The sequence below is a fragment of the Balaenoptera borealis genome (genome assembly GCF_965194805.1).
Source record: "Balaenoptera borealis genome assembly, chromosome: 2".
In the NCBI taxonomy this organism is placed as follows: domain Eukaryota; kingdom Metazoa; phylum Chordata; class Mammalia; order Artiodactyla; family Balaenopteridae; genus Balaenoptera; species Balaenoptera borealis.
In genome coordinates, this window is record NC_138867.1 from 65,658,534 (window position 1) to 65,674,924 (window position 16,391).

At 38.3% G+C, this 16,391-nt stretch overlaps 1 protein-coding gene across 1 annotated transcript in view; it reads left to right on the plus strand.

The window, feature by feature from the left end:
- Positions 1-16,391, plus strand: part of MSH3 (mutS homolog 3) — a 182,291-nt gene that overhangs the window by 77,253 nt on the left and 88,647 nt on the right. The window contains 1 exon segment of the mRNA XM_082375445.1: positions 8,728-8,860. Coding sequence (XP_082231571.1) covers positions 8,728-8,860 — 133 coding nt within the window.

The following is a 16,391-nucleotide window of genomic DNA, read 5'->3' on the forward strand; positions in this document are numbered from 1 at the left end:
GAACAAATGAAGAATACTTTTATAATTCAAATTAGATTTTTATAAAACTGCTTAAGAGAATTAAGCATGGTAAGTTTATTCTTGGCATTTAAATTACACAAATATTTAAGAAAAGTGACAATTGTTGGTTTTAGGAAATAAGTCCTTGGCTAGATTTTTGTGTAATTTTCTAAAGTACATTTTAGTGATAGTTAATTTCTTGAATAATTAAATGACTTTTATTTTGGTAAACCCATATGTTTAGAGTATTAATATTTGTATGTCTAATTTATAGCCCTGGCCTAAATGACAAAGTAATAGAATATAATATATTTGCTCCACTTAACATTTAGTTTATGTTAGCAAAACTAAATGCCATTTTAACTCTCTGGAACTTCCTGAAATTAGCTACACGAGGAGGCCCTATTTATTCTTTGTGGTTTCCCATGTTCTATGAGCCTGCCAACAAATGTTCAACTGGTGACTCCACTCTTACTCAGCCCAGTGAGACACACTACTTCTCATAAATGGGAAGGAAGAGTGGTGGGTGAAGCATAACTGGGAGCTGTGACTGATTGGTGTTGACCCCATGCCTCTTTTCCTTTGCTCTGTGGATGCAAGTGAGAATGGGAAGGGGACTGCTGCCACCAAGAAAAAAGTGACCCTAAATGCCTCTTACCCAAATGTCTGCCCTGTTATTGCATATGGATTAACCAGCATCTTTTGCGATGCAGTCTATTCAGGAACCTTTAGCTGGTCTCTGCTTTGTTCTATAGTTGCCAAGTTTCCAAGAATTCTTAACCACAGGCCCACCTTCACTCAGGTTTGTTATTCTTTTTTTTTTTTTTTTTAATTTTACTTACTTACTTATTTATTTATTTATTTATTTTTGGCTGTGTTGGGTCTTCGTTTCTGCGCGAGGGCTTTCTCCAGCTGTGGCGAACGGGGCCCACTCTTCATCGCGGTGCGCGGGCCTCTCACTATCGCGGCCTCTCTTGTTGAGGAGCACAGGCTCCAGACGTGCAGGCTCAGTAGTTGTGGCTCACGGGCCCAGTTGCTCCGCGGCATGCGGGATCCTCCCAGACCAGGGCTCTAACCCGTGTCCCCTGCATTGGCAGGCAGATTCTCAACCACTGCGCCACCAGGGAAGCCCCAGGTTTGTTATTCTAATTTGTTTTATCTCTGTGGTCTGGCAATTTCTAAGTTGTGAAATTTATTTAAAATTGTCCCATTGTGCGTTATGGTTCCTAGCGAAAGCAAACACAGGTCCTCCCTGAAGGGATACACTCTCATCTAGGCCTCCTAGAAATCTCAAAGAGCAAGTTCTGCTGTAAGCTCATAAACCATAATTACAAAAGACTTGGAGAAACAAGTAATCATGAGTTGAGTCAGCAGAAATTATAAACAGTAGACTTAGAATCCCAAGATCTTCAGATAAGGGGATTATAAAGATAAATATTGAACCACCAAGTTAAAAGAAACACAGAAGAGAATAAAAACATGAGCACAGAACAAAAATACCATCAAAAGAGATCAGGTTGATTTTTTTTTTTTTTTTAATAAAGTGGTTTTTTTTTTTTTTTTAATGTAATTTTTTTTTATTTATTTATTTGACTGTGTTGGGTCTTCGTCTCTGTGCGAGGGCTTTCTCCAGTTGCGGCAAGCGGGGGCCACTCTTCATCGCGATGCACAGGCCTTTCACTGTCGCGGCCTCTCTTGTTGCGGGGCACAGGCTCCAGACGCACAGGCTCAGTAGTTGTGGCTCACGGGCCTAGTTGCTCCGCGGCATGTGGGATCTTCCCAGACCAGGGCTCGAATCCGTATCCACTGCATTGGCGGGCGGATTCTCAACCACTGCTCCACCAGGGAAGCCCAGGTTGATTTTTTAAGAAGAGCTACATACAACTTTTAGAAATGGTGGGTGGGTTAGACCAGAATAGATGCAATATCTGAAATCCAAGATGATATCTGAAGAAATTACCTAGAGCGTAGCACAGAGAGACAGTGTGATCAGAGATAGAAGAGATTGAAAGACAAATCAAGTCTAACATAATCCTCATCAGATTTCCAGTAGAAGAAAATGAGAGAGCATAGGAAAAGAGAGACAATATTCAAAGAGATAGAAGATGAGAGTTTCTCATATTTCATGAAAGATGTGACTCCTTAGATTTAGAAAGCACAATTGAATCAAAGTGCAATTGAAAATAAACAAGAAATCCACATTTTGCTAAATCATGATGAAACTACACATGATACTGAATCAGAGGTAAAAATCCTATAGAGAGCAAGAGAGCAAAGAAAGATCACTTGTAAAGTAATGGAAATTATATAACTGATTTGATTTCTAATTTCTCTACCTGTTCTGTTCTTCGTCTGCTTTCTTTTGACAATGTCTTTTGAATTTATTGAGTATTTTTTATCATTCAGCCCCACACCCCACAAAGCTTGGTAGTTTGTATGTCTCTTCCTATTGTCTGTTGTTTCTATTGATTCTTACTCATCTCGTTTCTTTTTATGCTTGAATGCTGGGTATATTATTTAGAAATTTTATTTTTAAGACTAAAGTGAGAGAGCAGCACTATTTACAATAGCCAAGACATGGAAACAACCCAAGTGCCCATCATCAGACAATTGGCTTAAGAAGATGTGGTGTATATATATGCAATGGAATATTACTCAGCCATAAAAAAGAGTGAAATAATGCCATTTGCAGCAATATGGTTGGACCTAGAGAATATTATACTTAGTGAAAGTCAGAGAAAGACAAATACTATATGGTATCACTTATATGTGGAATCTAAAGATAATACAAATGAATCTATATATAAAACAGAAACAGACTCACAGACACAGAAAACAAACTTATGTTTACCAAAGGGGAAGGGGAGGGAGGGAGGGAGGGACAAATTAGGAGTGTGAGATTAACAGATACAAACTACTATACATAAAAATAGATAAACTGTATAGCAAAGGGAATTATATTCAAAATCTTATAATAACTTATAATGGAATATAATCTGAAAAAAATGAATCACTCTGCTCTACATCTGAAACTAACACAATATGGTAAATCAACTATACGCCAATAAAAATAAATAAATAAATAACATGAGAGCTAAGATGAAGTTGTCTTTTCCCAAAGAAGATTTTCATTTGCTTCTGCCAGATTCTCAGTGATACTTCCAGTCTGGGACATCTTAATTCAAGTTCAATGCTTGACATGTTTCAGTTTATCCAAATGATGCTCACCTAGTCTACAAGTTTACCCTTACTGTGAGGCCAGCTCATTTTTACAGCAGATTCTTCTGGCATATCTTTTTAGTGCAAAAGTGGTTTTGACTGCTGGATTATTTCTTTGGGTTCTTGCTTTCTTCTACATTTTAGTATAGTTTTTCCTTATCATTTTGTTAGTCCTTTGATGCTTTCATGAACGTGTTTTATATTTTGTTTGGCTTTTTGAATTGTCCTCAGTGGGAGGGATGGTCTGAAAATACCCATTCCCATTATCATCAAAAACAGAAATCATAGTCATGCTCTTTTCAAAGACTCAGATTTGTGGCCTGAACCAATAATGGAAGGTAGCTGTCAGAAAATTGTTCTATTTAATATTCTGAAAAGGGTGAATTGTCTCTTGGTAAAATGATGCCTCATTTGAACATGAGTAATAAAAATCCTTAAAAACTTGGGTGATTTACAATTTGCAACAAAGTAAATATTGAGAATAGCTCTTTAGAATGTAATTTCATAAATAAAATAAACTCTTTCTTTCATGATCTATAAGGGTTTGAGCGTGATATTTGCGGATGGCATCCCATTGCATCTCATTACCCAAGTTACTCCTTCTTCCTCCTCTCTCCCTCCCTCCTTTATCTAATCAGTCACAACTCCTGTTTGTTTTACCTCTTTAATATCTCTTGAAACTATGTGCTCTTTCCATTGCTATATCCTCTACTTGGGTTCACATCATCAATGTCACTCTGCTGGATTACTGAAACGGCCTTCTAACCAGTCTTCCTGCCATTGTTCTTATGTCCTTGTCAACATTAGCCATTGACTCCCCTTGCTCTCAGGGTAAAGTCATAGCTCCTGTGTGGCTTGCATTACTCACATGACCAGGTCCCTGCTTACCTTTCTAGCTCCTACTATCACACTTTCACTCTCCATCTTCTATTTTTGCAATTGGTGCTTTATAAGCACTCAGTAATTGTTCATTGAATGAATGAGTGAATAGTGTATGTGAAAGGCAAAGCTAGGTGGATTCAAATAATGATGGTTAGGCCCTAGGAGAAGGCCTATGATTCATGTTTCTACCAGAATGTTGTTTAGGTAGTTGGTTTAGCCGTATCGCATGAGTAATGTGTTAATGTCTGAATTTAATTTACTCATTTTATATCATCTGTCTTTAGAGCTAACCTTTCAGTAAAAAATCAGAACAAACAACAACAACAAAAAACCTCTTCTAAGTAGTTTATTTCTTTCCTCCCCAAATAACCTGTTGTTAGAATTATAGAGGCATCTCCACAAATAGCAACCAGCAGGTACAGACTGATCACATGTCCTTACTATGGCAGTAGCTATAGGTGATACACTGTGTTTCTGAGTGACAGCCACATACAACAGATATTAACGTCATCACTCAGTTCATTTTCAAACGTGAAGGACTCCAGCGACACATTTACTCGTTGGATCTTTGGTGGTAAAGAAGAATATTTGTCATCCCCAGGACCTCAAATTCATTGTTTTTTGTCATATGGAATGAAATGAAAGACTCAGGTGTCCTCTTTTCATTTGCTTAGAATGTATCATGTGGTAAGATCAATTGTAGAATACCATAGGGCATCTTGGAATAATATCTTTATCCTCATTTAATTGACAGTGCTATTTCCTGTTTTGTTGATCTCTGTCATTGACTGCACCAAAATAATTGTTTTCTGTTCCGGTGGTCTGACCTATTATTTTATTACGGTTATTTAGAAAGTCTTATACCTGCTAATTAAAGAACAGTTCTAAGATACACCATTTTATTTAAAAAACTTGATTAGAAGTCATTTTTTATTGATTTGCATTCTGATCTGCTTATAGGAGATAAAAGTGGAAGTATAGCTGCCCCAGTGATGAGAAATTCATGGTGGTAAACAGTGCCTCATACCCTCTCCCCATCTCCCCCTCTCCCTGCCCGTGTTAGACATCTGTAGTTGGTTATGGCATTCTTTCTCAATGTACCTACTAACCAATCTTAGCACAGTACTTCAGGTCACTACTACCAGTCAGATGTAGCACTTGAGATGCCAGAACTAGCTTTCCTTGTGTAATCCTTTCCTGTTCACTTTGCACAAAACACCTTTTTGCATATCTATGCCTAAAGGCTTGTCTACACATAGTTATTTCCAAGCTTATGTTTTGGGTGCTGTTTCTCCCTTCCCTGAGCTGTTCTCTGTGATGCCTACCAAACAAATTTCATAACCAAATAAAGATCTCTGTAATAATAATGGTGGTAACAGCTAACATGTATTGAGTAGTTACTATGTACTAGGCACTGTGCTAAGTGCTTAATACGTATTATTTCATTGAATTCTTGTAACAACTCTATGAGTTAGGGACCATTATTATTTCCATTTTATAGATGGAGAAAATAGGGCAAGTCTAAATTACTGGTAAATGGAAGAGTCTGGATTTGAACTGAGGTCATTTACGTTTTCAGCCCAAATTCTTAACCTCTGAGCTGTTACCTCCCTAACAAGTGAAGGCTGGGTTAACGTGAAAGTGATTCATAGTGAACAGGCTTTTTTCTGGGCTGTCACAAGGCTAAAAAAAGCTACTACCTTTCTATTTTCCAAGAAAGTACTTTTTTAAAAGTCTTTTGGAAGACTTCATAAATATGATTTAGGTTTTTATTAGCCTCTTTTGCTTTTATCTTTCCATATTTCAGACAACCTTTATAATTTTTGAGGGAGTAGCTATCTGGCTGTCTTTTATACATTCACAGATGGCATTATTTTATCTGTCCTCATACCATCTGCAGCATCAACTTAGTCTATTTCAATTGGTGTCATCTTTCATTTGTGCAGGAGTGAGTTATTAAAATAAAACTTTATATTTGTATAGCATTTGGGGTAAACGTTGTGATAAAATAAATCAATGTTTTACCCTAACAATCTTATGCGAAGAAAATTTAATTTTTTATTTTTTCACCTCATCTTGATTTACTTTATATGTAGTCTTTGAAATTCAGTTGAATCAAATTCAACAGCTACTTATTGAGCACGTATCGTGATCTCAGAACTATGGGACTGAAGAAATGATCCCCATTCTCACCAAGCTTACTGTCTAGCGGTAAAGATAGTAGAGAAGTAAATACACTTGTAAGTTCCACTATGGAAAGAAAACAGAGGGTTGTATGGAAAAGGATGGCAAAGTATGAAATCTAGTCTAGTGAGTCTAGAAAGCCCTTTCAGAGGGAGGGTGAGAAGGAGATTGCCAGAGTGGAAGCTGGTAGGCAGTAGGAAAGGGGAAAGGAGTCTTCAAGGCAGAGTGAGGAGCAGATGATAAAGCCCGGATGTCAGAGAACTTGGAGTGACCGAGATGTTGGGAGAAATTCAGTCCAGCTGGAACTTAGAGTGAAAGGAAGAGAGTGACAGGTGATCTGAGACGAGACTTGCGAGGTAAGCAGGGATCAGTTGTCTTATAGGTCAGTTAAGGATTCTGGATTTGAATCTAAGATTAATGGCAGGTCATTGATGAGCTTAAGGCAGAGGTATGGCATGAACAGGTTTGGGTTCTAGGAAGACCACTCGGGCTACAGTGTGGAGAATGGATTGGAAAAAGGGACAGAAGCACATGGGGTGGCAAGTTAGGAGCCTGATTTGGTAGAACATTTCTCTTTGTGAGAAATGATTTTTACTTAGACTAGGGTAGTGGCAGTAGACATGGAAAGAACTGAATAGATTTAAGAGGCCATCCCATTGAGAATGGAAGAGTCAGCCTATGTGTCTACAAAGCTCTGGCTTGTTCTACTTTGTCATGCTAAACCTGTTCTACATAGCGGAGCCTGTTCTACATAGCGGAGGATAAGCCAGAGAAAAAATGGAACAAAAATGAGACCTGGGGACTTCCCTGGTGGTCCAGTGGTTAAGACTCTGGGCTCCCAATGCAGTGGGCCTGGGTTTGATCCCTGGTCAGGGAACTAAAGATCCCGCATGCTGCAACTAAGACCCGGTGCAGCCAAATAAATAAATATTTTTTTAAAAAATGAGACCTGAAGTTAGTATCTGTTTTGTGAACAGGCATGACTTCACAGGATAGTTATAAGGATAACAAAGATAAAAGCACTCAATTAATTGTGAAATACTCAATTTAATAGTTATCTAGGCAGGATTCTGATATAAGGTTTGCCCTTCACATGTGTATATGATATCAACAGAACTTTGATAGATGTGTATTCAACAGCTGATGGCCCCATTTCCCCCCAAATGTCAGTTCATTCTTTCATTTGCTTGCTTGTTTGTTCATTCATTGATCCAAAAAGTATTTACTAAAGGCCCGTTTTCTACTAGATATGTTTACTTATTTCAGTCTTTTCACATATGGCCATCATACCTAGTGTAGGCCTTTGACGTGTATAGGTGCTGGATGGGCCTTATCTCATTTAGGACACATTTAGTCAGGTTTCCATGTTGAGTTGACAGAGTCTCACCATTTCTCCCCAAATGGCCCATCACTTTGGGTGTAGCCATTCATAAAATCCTGCAGCCCTGGCCTCCCATGTCTCCTGATGTTTTTCCTCTGCACTTTCCTTTTTGTTTTTTTTTCGTGTGCTGTACGGCATGCGGGATCTTAGTTCCCTGACCAGGGATCGAAACCCGTGCCCCCTGCAGTGGAAGTGTGGAGTCTTAACCACTGGACCACCAGGGAAATCCCATCCTCTGCACTTTCTATTGCTGCTCCCAGTCTTTGCCCAGGCTCAGTGTGCCTAGTCCCATTTCAGTCAAACACTTGATCAATTCAACCACCACCACCAAGTATTCTCTCAAAAAAGTTGGTTAGGTGAATGAATTGCTTTTTGATTGAGATGGTCTGTCCTTTCAGTCAGAGTAGGAAATTCATTTGCCCACTGTAGACCCATTTTATTAGCCAGGTAATACAAACAATGGTAGCAAGTAAATTTTCAATCTCAGTGGTTTAAATACAATACAAGTTTATTTTTTGCTAATGAAACGTTCATTTGGTAGCAGATGTGGGAGTGGAGGGTTTTCTGCTCTACTCACACACCCATGCTGATGGAGTCAGCAGGTGAGGGGCTCACAGAATTGCCCTGGACTCAACATCCAGTTGGCAAAGGGGGAAAGAGTGAATGTGAAAGATCACAGGAGGTTTTATGGCCAGGGCTAAAAGTGGCATAATCATTCCTGCCCACATTTCACTGACTAGAACTTGGGTACACGGCCATACCTCACTGCAGGGGAGGCTGGGAAGTGTAGTCTGTGTGTTTGCTCTGGAGGAAGGAAAACTTAAGGAACCAGTCTCTGCTGACTAGTTAATGACTAGCCATCTAGTTAATGACTTTCCTTGTGTGGTACCTGCTCTTTGATTTCAATGATAAGGGGCAGAGAAGGGCCAGAGGTATGGAGGAAGAGTCTCCTTTGTTCTTTTCTGAGTGGCTGCTCTCACAGTGCTGGGCATTAGAGTGGGAAATGTCTGCAGTCTGAGTTCCTAACATATCTGATAATTGCCATTACTCTGTTCTCACAGGGAGATAAATGCTCGACTTGATGCTGTATCTGAAGTTCTCCATTCAGAATCCAGTGTGTTTGGCCAGATAGAAAATCATCTACGTAAATTGCCTGACATCGAAAGAGGACTCTGTAGCATTTATCACAAAAAAGTAAGTGTGATAGAAATCAAATCTTTTAAAACTGATAATGTTCTTCAGCTTGAGGACACCAGGTGCTAATGGGAAACATCTCAGAGCTTTATTTTTATTTTATTTTGTAAAATCTTGCAGATAACATGAGAGAGTCCTTAGAGATTTTAATTGCACAAACTGAGATTATTCCAATTTTTGCATTGTAAAAAGTAAAGTTTGCCCACTTTTGTTAACTATAGCAATACATAGAGGCCCTTCTGTTATAATACAGGATGTTCTCCTGTTTCAACCTCAAAGTATGGACCATCATAAAATAGGAAATTTACTTAGACCATCTACTTTTAGAAAGAGATGCCTTATTTCTTTTGACCTCAGAACAACTTCTTATTTGACTTAACCAAAGGAAAAATCTGCTAGTGAAATATTTGTGGTGGTATTAATATGCAGACAAGTTTGGATATTGAGGGTAGGTAAAAAGCATTACTTTGATTTTCATCACTTAAGCTTTACAGTTTAAGTCATAACAGTAACAAGTGAGGTTTGTTAGAGAAATAATTTGCTTTATCTTCAAAATATGCCTACAATTTAAAAAAATTATCAATTAGTTATATTTATAATTGTTAATAAACTTTTTATAGTGTCTTACCTACTGCAGAAGTCACTCACATACATTAGACTCTTTGTTCCTTGTAAAAAAAAACTTGGTGAGGTTAAGAAGGTTTAGCACCTTCTTACTGGTGGGAAATTATGTATATTGCTGTCTTTATATAATGCTACAACAGCTTGCATTACCTTGACTAAATGATGATGCTAGAAGAGGGTTAGTAACTTGTTACTAAGTGACAGAATTCATATTCAAATGACGGTCCTTGATTGGGTTTTAGTGGCTTACATTTTTGGACATTACTATTTTTGAAGTAGTAGCGGTTTTGAATACCATTGCATTTTTTTCCCTGGTCGTCCCTACGTAAGCAAATTTTATTTTTTGCCCAAATGTAAATAAACCCTTGCCAATTTAATAATTTTACTGTAGAACAATTTTTATGTGCCCAAACTTTAGTTGTGACCAATTTTTCATGAGTCTACTTTTTTTAGGCCTTTTCCCCCACAAAGTTTTACTAGAATAATAACTACTGCTTCCAAGAATACTTGCAGTGCCCAAGAGGCCTTACGTAACTGTTCCATATGCTTCGGCTACATTTGAAAAGAAAGAACAAGTTGAAATTGGGAAATACTAATCCCTAGGGAAAAGATGTGTGCATTGGTTATGGGGTTGGCGGCATCTGTTGTACCATTGCTTGGTGCACTGTGTTGTTGTTTTGCTGCCAATAGTAGAGGCTGCCCTGGTAGTTGAAAGTCTTATGGTTGACTCTTTTGAGGTTACAGAATGGATGTCAAACCATTTGTTATTTTGTTCTCGACCTTGACCCGGTGGCTGACAATCAGGGCTTATAACCGTTCATCAAGCAACAGATCTCCAAACACATTGCCTTCACTACTTGAAAGGGTTTACTGACAGATGTTAGAGGTTTTTGTTTTTCTCAAAAGAAAATAGGAGCAAAGCTGAAAAAATTATCAATTGCTAATCAGAAGAGCTGAATCAAAGTATCCATGGCATCAAAATGGGTGCTGTGATTTCTATTATGCCTTCCTGCTTCTCTTTAAACTGTACTTTAATATTTGCATTTCATAAAGTTTGTATACTTATAAACTTTAAAGTTTTAAAACTTTAAAGTTTTAAAACTTTGGTAAATATCAGAATCTAGTTCTTTTTTAAATTGAGGTATAATTGATAAACAACGTTATTTTAGTTTCAGGTTATCAATGTATAACATAAGGATTCGATGTATATATGTATGTATATATATATATATATCGCAGAATGATCACCACAGTAAGTCTGGTTAACATCCTTTACCATGTGTAGTTATAAAGGTTTTTTTGTTTTCTCTTGATGAGAACTTTTAAGATCTACTCTTTTAGCAACTTACAAATACTTTTCGACCATCTTCATTCATTTTGCCCACACAACCACCCCCCCTGCAACCACTAATATGTACTCTGTATCTATGAATTCGGGTTTTCTGTTTTTGTTTTTGTTTTTAGATTCCACATATGATGGAATATGATCCTTTTAAAAGTAACCAACAGGCAGAGTAGGAATGACTTTTTAGAGTTTCAAACTATACTGAAGGAACTTGTGACTCACTCAGAAGCTGTTCCTTGTTGCTGTTTTAGTGTTTACACAAGAATGTGCCTAAAGATTGATTTGAAAAGCGAAGATTAGAAATGATTTGGTAACAGACCAACTTTAGGAAGTCTGAATGCTTTAAAGCAAATTTTTATAGATTAGTTAGCTGGCTCTTGGAACATACCATCAAACACATGTCTGTTCTTTATCATTAGATTACTCTAAATAAGCTTCTGCTGTATGCACCAAATGGTGAGTGATATCCTGGGTACAGATTGTGCCAATTATGTGAAATTCAGAAAATGGTAAGGAACACGGTTTGGATGTTGTGGAAGTGGTAGGCCTAGGCCATCTGGCTGTGTGGAAAGTGTCGTGGAATAGGCACAAATAGGTATTTTTATGATGATAATAATAGAGGATACCAAGTGGGCCGACTCTTAAATAAAATAAGCATTTCTTTTGATAGTAAGACTTCAAATTTAAGTCTTAGAAAATAGTGGTAGTCATAGGAATTCATATTAACTGCTCAATAACTATTTTGTAAGAAAATGATACATAAGTGCTAAGGGTGGTGAATACATTTAAAGGATTATAGCACTTAGTAAATGTTGAAAGGAGAGTGTTTCCAGAATTTTGTAGGCGAGAATAGTTTCAGAGCTAGACTGGTAGAAGCCCAAAGCCATGTTTTCAGTATGGAGCTTAGGCTGGGGTTCTTGCAGTACTGTGATGACCTGCCTCTGCACTTGGGCATGTGTTCTCAAACTCTTCCACAGAGAAGGTTGCTGCCAGAAATGGGGTTGAACATGAGAGACTCCAGGAGCAACTGTTTTACCCTTATCCTCAGCTTTCTTGCAGCTCCATTGAGTCATTTTGCTTAAGAAGTTTGGGAGCAACCTGCCATGGGCACTTAGGACTTGATTGCAAGCACTTCTGGTTTTCACCTTTCTTCTGTTGCTGACTTAAACTTTATACCATACCTGAACGTGAACCATCAATCCCCTTTTTTGCTTATCAAATTACAATAATTACAAGACATTATTATTCAGAAATTCTATTGAAAATGTTAATTTTTGCTCTCTTATTAGAAGGTACTATTAAGTGACTCTAGGTCAATTCTAGGCTGTAAATTAATTCTAGGCTGCATATTTATACAAACAGTGCAGCTTCCTGTATGTATCTTTCCCAGCAAGCCATGGCCTTTCTGGAGAAAAGGTGCTTTATGATGCATTTTGAACTCAGCATTTGTTCAGTCGGACCTAACTTCCTTTTTTTTTTTTTTTTTTGCATAATTTACTTCATTCCTTGTAGTTAATTATTTTCTAAATATGTTCTTAGCATTCATCCATTTATATATATGTGTGTGTGTGTATATATATATATATATATATATATATATATATATACTATTTATGTTGTGTACTTATCATTAACTCAAACTTACATTGTCCTATCATCTCCAGATATTTATTTTCATCAAATATTCTGTTAATTTCATTTTCTTGAGCCTTCCTACCTGATCCAACCTGGACTGGTTGCCCTGCTATACCTGTTGAATAACTATCTTCTTAGATTCCCTTTATTTCCCTTGAATGGAATCTTCTGTTTTCTGTATTCCATGACTTCCTCTTGGTTTATTCCTTCATTTTGGTAGAGTACGTTCTCTAGAAGCATCCTGAGAAAGGGCACTGGAAATAAGTTTGAAACATAGATGTCTGGAAATGTCTTTTTTCTTTTACTCTCACATTTGATGGTAGTTTGGTTGGGTATAAAAATTCTAAGCTATAAATTATTTTCCTTTAGAATTTTGTGTTACTTCATTGTCTTCTTCAATAGCTTCTACTATTATTGTTAAACAGTCTGAAGTCATACTGGTTCCTGATTCTTCGTGTGACTTTTTGTTGTTGTTGTTCTTTTTTTCTCTCCTTCTGGAAATGGAAGATTCTCTCTGTCTCCAGTGTTTTAAAATTTCGTGATGATTTGCCATGATTTGGTTCTGTTTTAATTCATTGTATTGGGCCTTTTCAAGCTGGCAACCAAGTTCTGGGAAATTTTTCTGAATTATTATTATTTAAAGTTTGGATGTACAATTCTAAATTCAAAATTATTATTTTTTTATTGAAGTATAGTTGATTTACAATGTGTTAATTTTTGCTGTACAACAAGGTGATTCAGATATGTGTGTGTATGTGTATATATATGTATGTATATATATATACATATATATACACACATTCTTTTTTTAATATATTCTTTTCTGTTATGGTTTATCACAGGATATTGAATATAGTTCTCTGTGCTATACAGTAGGACCTGTTGTTTATCCATTCTATATATATAATAGCTTACATCTGCTAACCCCAACCTCCCACTCCACCCCTCCCCCAACCCCCTCCCTCTTGGCAACCACAAGTCTATTCTCTATGTCCATGAGTCTGTTTCTGTTTCATAGATAGGTTCATTTGTGTCATATTTTAGATTCCACATATAAGTGATAATCATATGGTATTTGTCTTTCTCTTTCTGACTTCCTTCACTTAGTATGATAATCTCTAAGTCCATCCATGTTGCTGCAAATGGCATTATTTCATTCTTTTTTTATGGCTGAGTAGTAGTCCACTGTATACATGTAACACATCTCTGAATTATTATTATTATTATTATTTTTAAATATTTACTTATGTATTTATTTATTCTAGCTGCGCCAGGTCTTAGTTTTTTTTTAGAAATTCACGTTCTTTTATTTATTTATTTATTTATTTATGACTGTGTTGGGTCTTAGTTTCTGTGTGAGGGCTTTCTCTAGTTGTGGCAAGTGGGGACCACTCTTCATCGTGTTGCGCGGGCCTCTCACCATCGCGGCCTCTCTTGTTGCGGAGCACAGGCTCCAGACGCGCAGGCTCAGTAATTGTGGCTCACGGGCCCAGTTGCTCCGTGGCATGTGGGATCTTCCCAGACCAGGGCTCGAACCCGTGTCCCCTGCATTGGCAGGCGGATTCTCAACCACTGCGCCACCAGGGAAGCCCCTCTGAATTATTTTTTGATGATTTCTTTCTTTCTGCAGCTCTATTATTTGAGTTGATTGAATCTTCTGGACTGATTATCAAACTTTCTTCTGTATTTCCATCTCTTTACACTTTTGCTTTACCTTCTTGGAAATTTTATCACATTGATCTTCTGCCTCTTTTGTTGCATTTTTCATTTCTACTCTGATAGTTTAAGTTCTACAAATTTTTGGTTGTTTTCTTGTTCTCTGAATGTTTCTTTTTTAAAAAAAATAACATGCCATTCTTACTTCATGATTCTCTGTTTATTTCAATACTCTTATTTCAATATTCTCTGTTTAACTGAGGATATCTTTAACATTTTTTTTTTAGAAGATTTCTTCTACCTGTATAGGCCCTATTTCTTCTAGTATTTGTTGGTCCATTGATTGTTTGTTTTAGTTTTTGCATTTCATGTTAGAATTTTTAATCTGTCTGATCATTTTTAAAGAGTGGGTAACTAAAGTACTGATAGCAAGGTCTGTGTAGTTGAATGTGGCTTACAAATTATGAGGTGAACTGTAGCGTGAATTCAATGGCCCACTTATTGGGGGAACTCCTGGTATATGCTATCTTTAGAATTTTCCTCTTGGGCTTGTGAGATTCCCCAGGGGCTCTTTCACTTTTCTGACTGCTAATGTTCTGGGAGCTCAATGGGGACAGCTGGGAATCTCAGCATTCAGTTTGTACTCATTCCTTTAATCATTTGCTTTTGGTGGTACTCTCATCCTTCACTGTGCCTGAAGCTGGTTCAGACGCCCCATGTTTTACCTTCTCCAGAGAAGAAAACTACAGTTGACCCTTGAACAGCATGGGTTTGAACTGTGCGGGTCCTCTTACAGCAGATTTGTTTCAATAAATATGTACTACAGTACTACATGATCCATGGTTGGTTGAATCCATGGATTTGTAGAAACACAGATATGCAGGGCTGACTGTAAAGTTATATTCAGATTTTTGACTGTGTGAAGGGTTGGCACCCCTAACCTCCACGTTGTTCAAGGGTCAACTGTAGTCTTCTGTAGGGTAGGAAAATGGTGGTTGTTTAGTAGCATATAGAGGAATAGGGGATTGAGGGATTTAATTGCTGCTTAATTCACTTTCTCCCCTCCCAACTCCCCTACCCCCAGCTTCCACTTCCACTTTGTGCCACCAGTTCCTGAGTCTTAGGATTCTGAGTATAACTCAAGTGGGGTCCTACTTTTCCTCATAGCTGCTTAAGATTCAAAAACCTTGAGGCTTCTAAGTCAATTACTGTTAGTCCATTTTCTTTGTAGCTTCTAAGGGGTTGTTGCTGTTGTTTTTTCTCCTGATTATTCTTGAGGTTTCATGACTTTTAAAACAATCTTGGTCTGTAGCTTCAAGACAGAGTGAAATTAGATGCACGTGTTTAGCCCATACTCTTTATCCCAAGCTCCAAAAGTAAAAATTATTCACGTTCGAAGATGGAGTAGAAGGACGTGTGCTCACTCCCTCTTGTGAGAGCACCGGAATCACAACTAACTGCTGAACAGTCATCTACAGAAAGGCACTGGAACTCACCGAAAAAGATACCCCAAATCCAAAGACAAAGGAGAAACCGCAATGAGACGGTAGGAGGGCTGCAATCACAGTAAAATCAAATCCCATTACTGCTGGGTGGGCGATTCACAAACTGGAGAAAAATTATACCACAGAAGTCCACCCACTGTAGTGAAGGTTCTGAGTCCCATATCAGGCTTCCCAACCTGGGGTCCGGCAATGGGAGGAGGAACCCCCAGAGAATTGGACTCTAAAGGCCAGTGGGATTTGATTGTAGGACTTCGACAGGACTGGAGGGAAACAGAGACTCCACTCTTGGAGGGCACACACAAAGTAGTGTGCGCACCAGGACCCAGGGGGAAGGAGCAGTGACCCCATAGGAGACTGAACCAGACCTACCTGCTAGTGTTGGAGGGTCTCCTGCAGAGGCGGGGGGCAGCTCACCGCCAGGAAAGGACACTGGTAGCAAAAGTTCTGGGAAGTACTCATTGGTGTGAGCCCTCCCGGAGTCTGCCATTAGCCCCACCAAAGAGCCTGTAGCCTCCAATGCTGGGTCACCTCAGGCCAAACAATCAACAGGGAGGGAACACAGGCCCACCCATCAGCAGATAGGCAGATTAAAGTTTTACTGAGCTCTGCCCACCAGAGCAACACACAGCTCTACCCACTAGTCCCTCCCATCAGGAAGCTTGCACAGGCCTCTTAGATAGCCTCATCCACCGGAGGGCAGACAGCAGAAGCAAGAAGAACTACAGTCCTGCAGCCCGTGGAACAAAAGCCACAATCACAGAAAGAC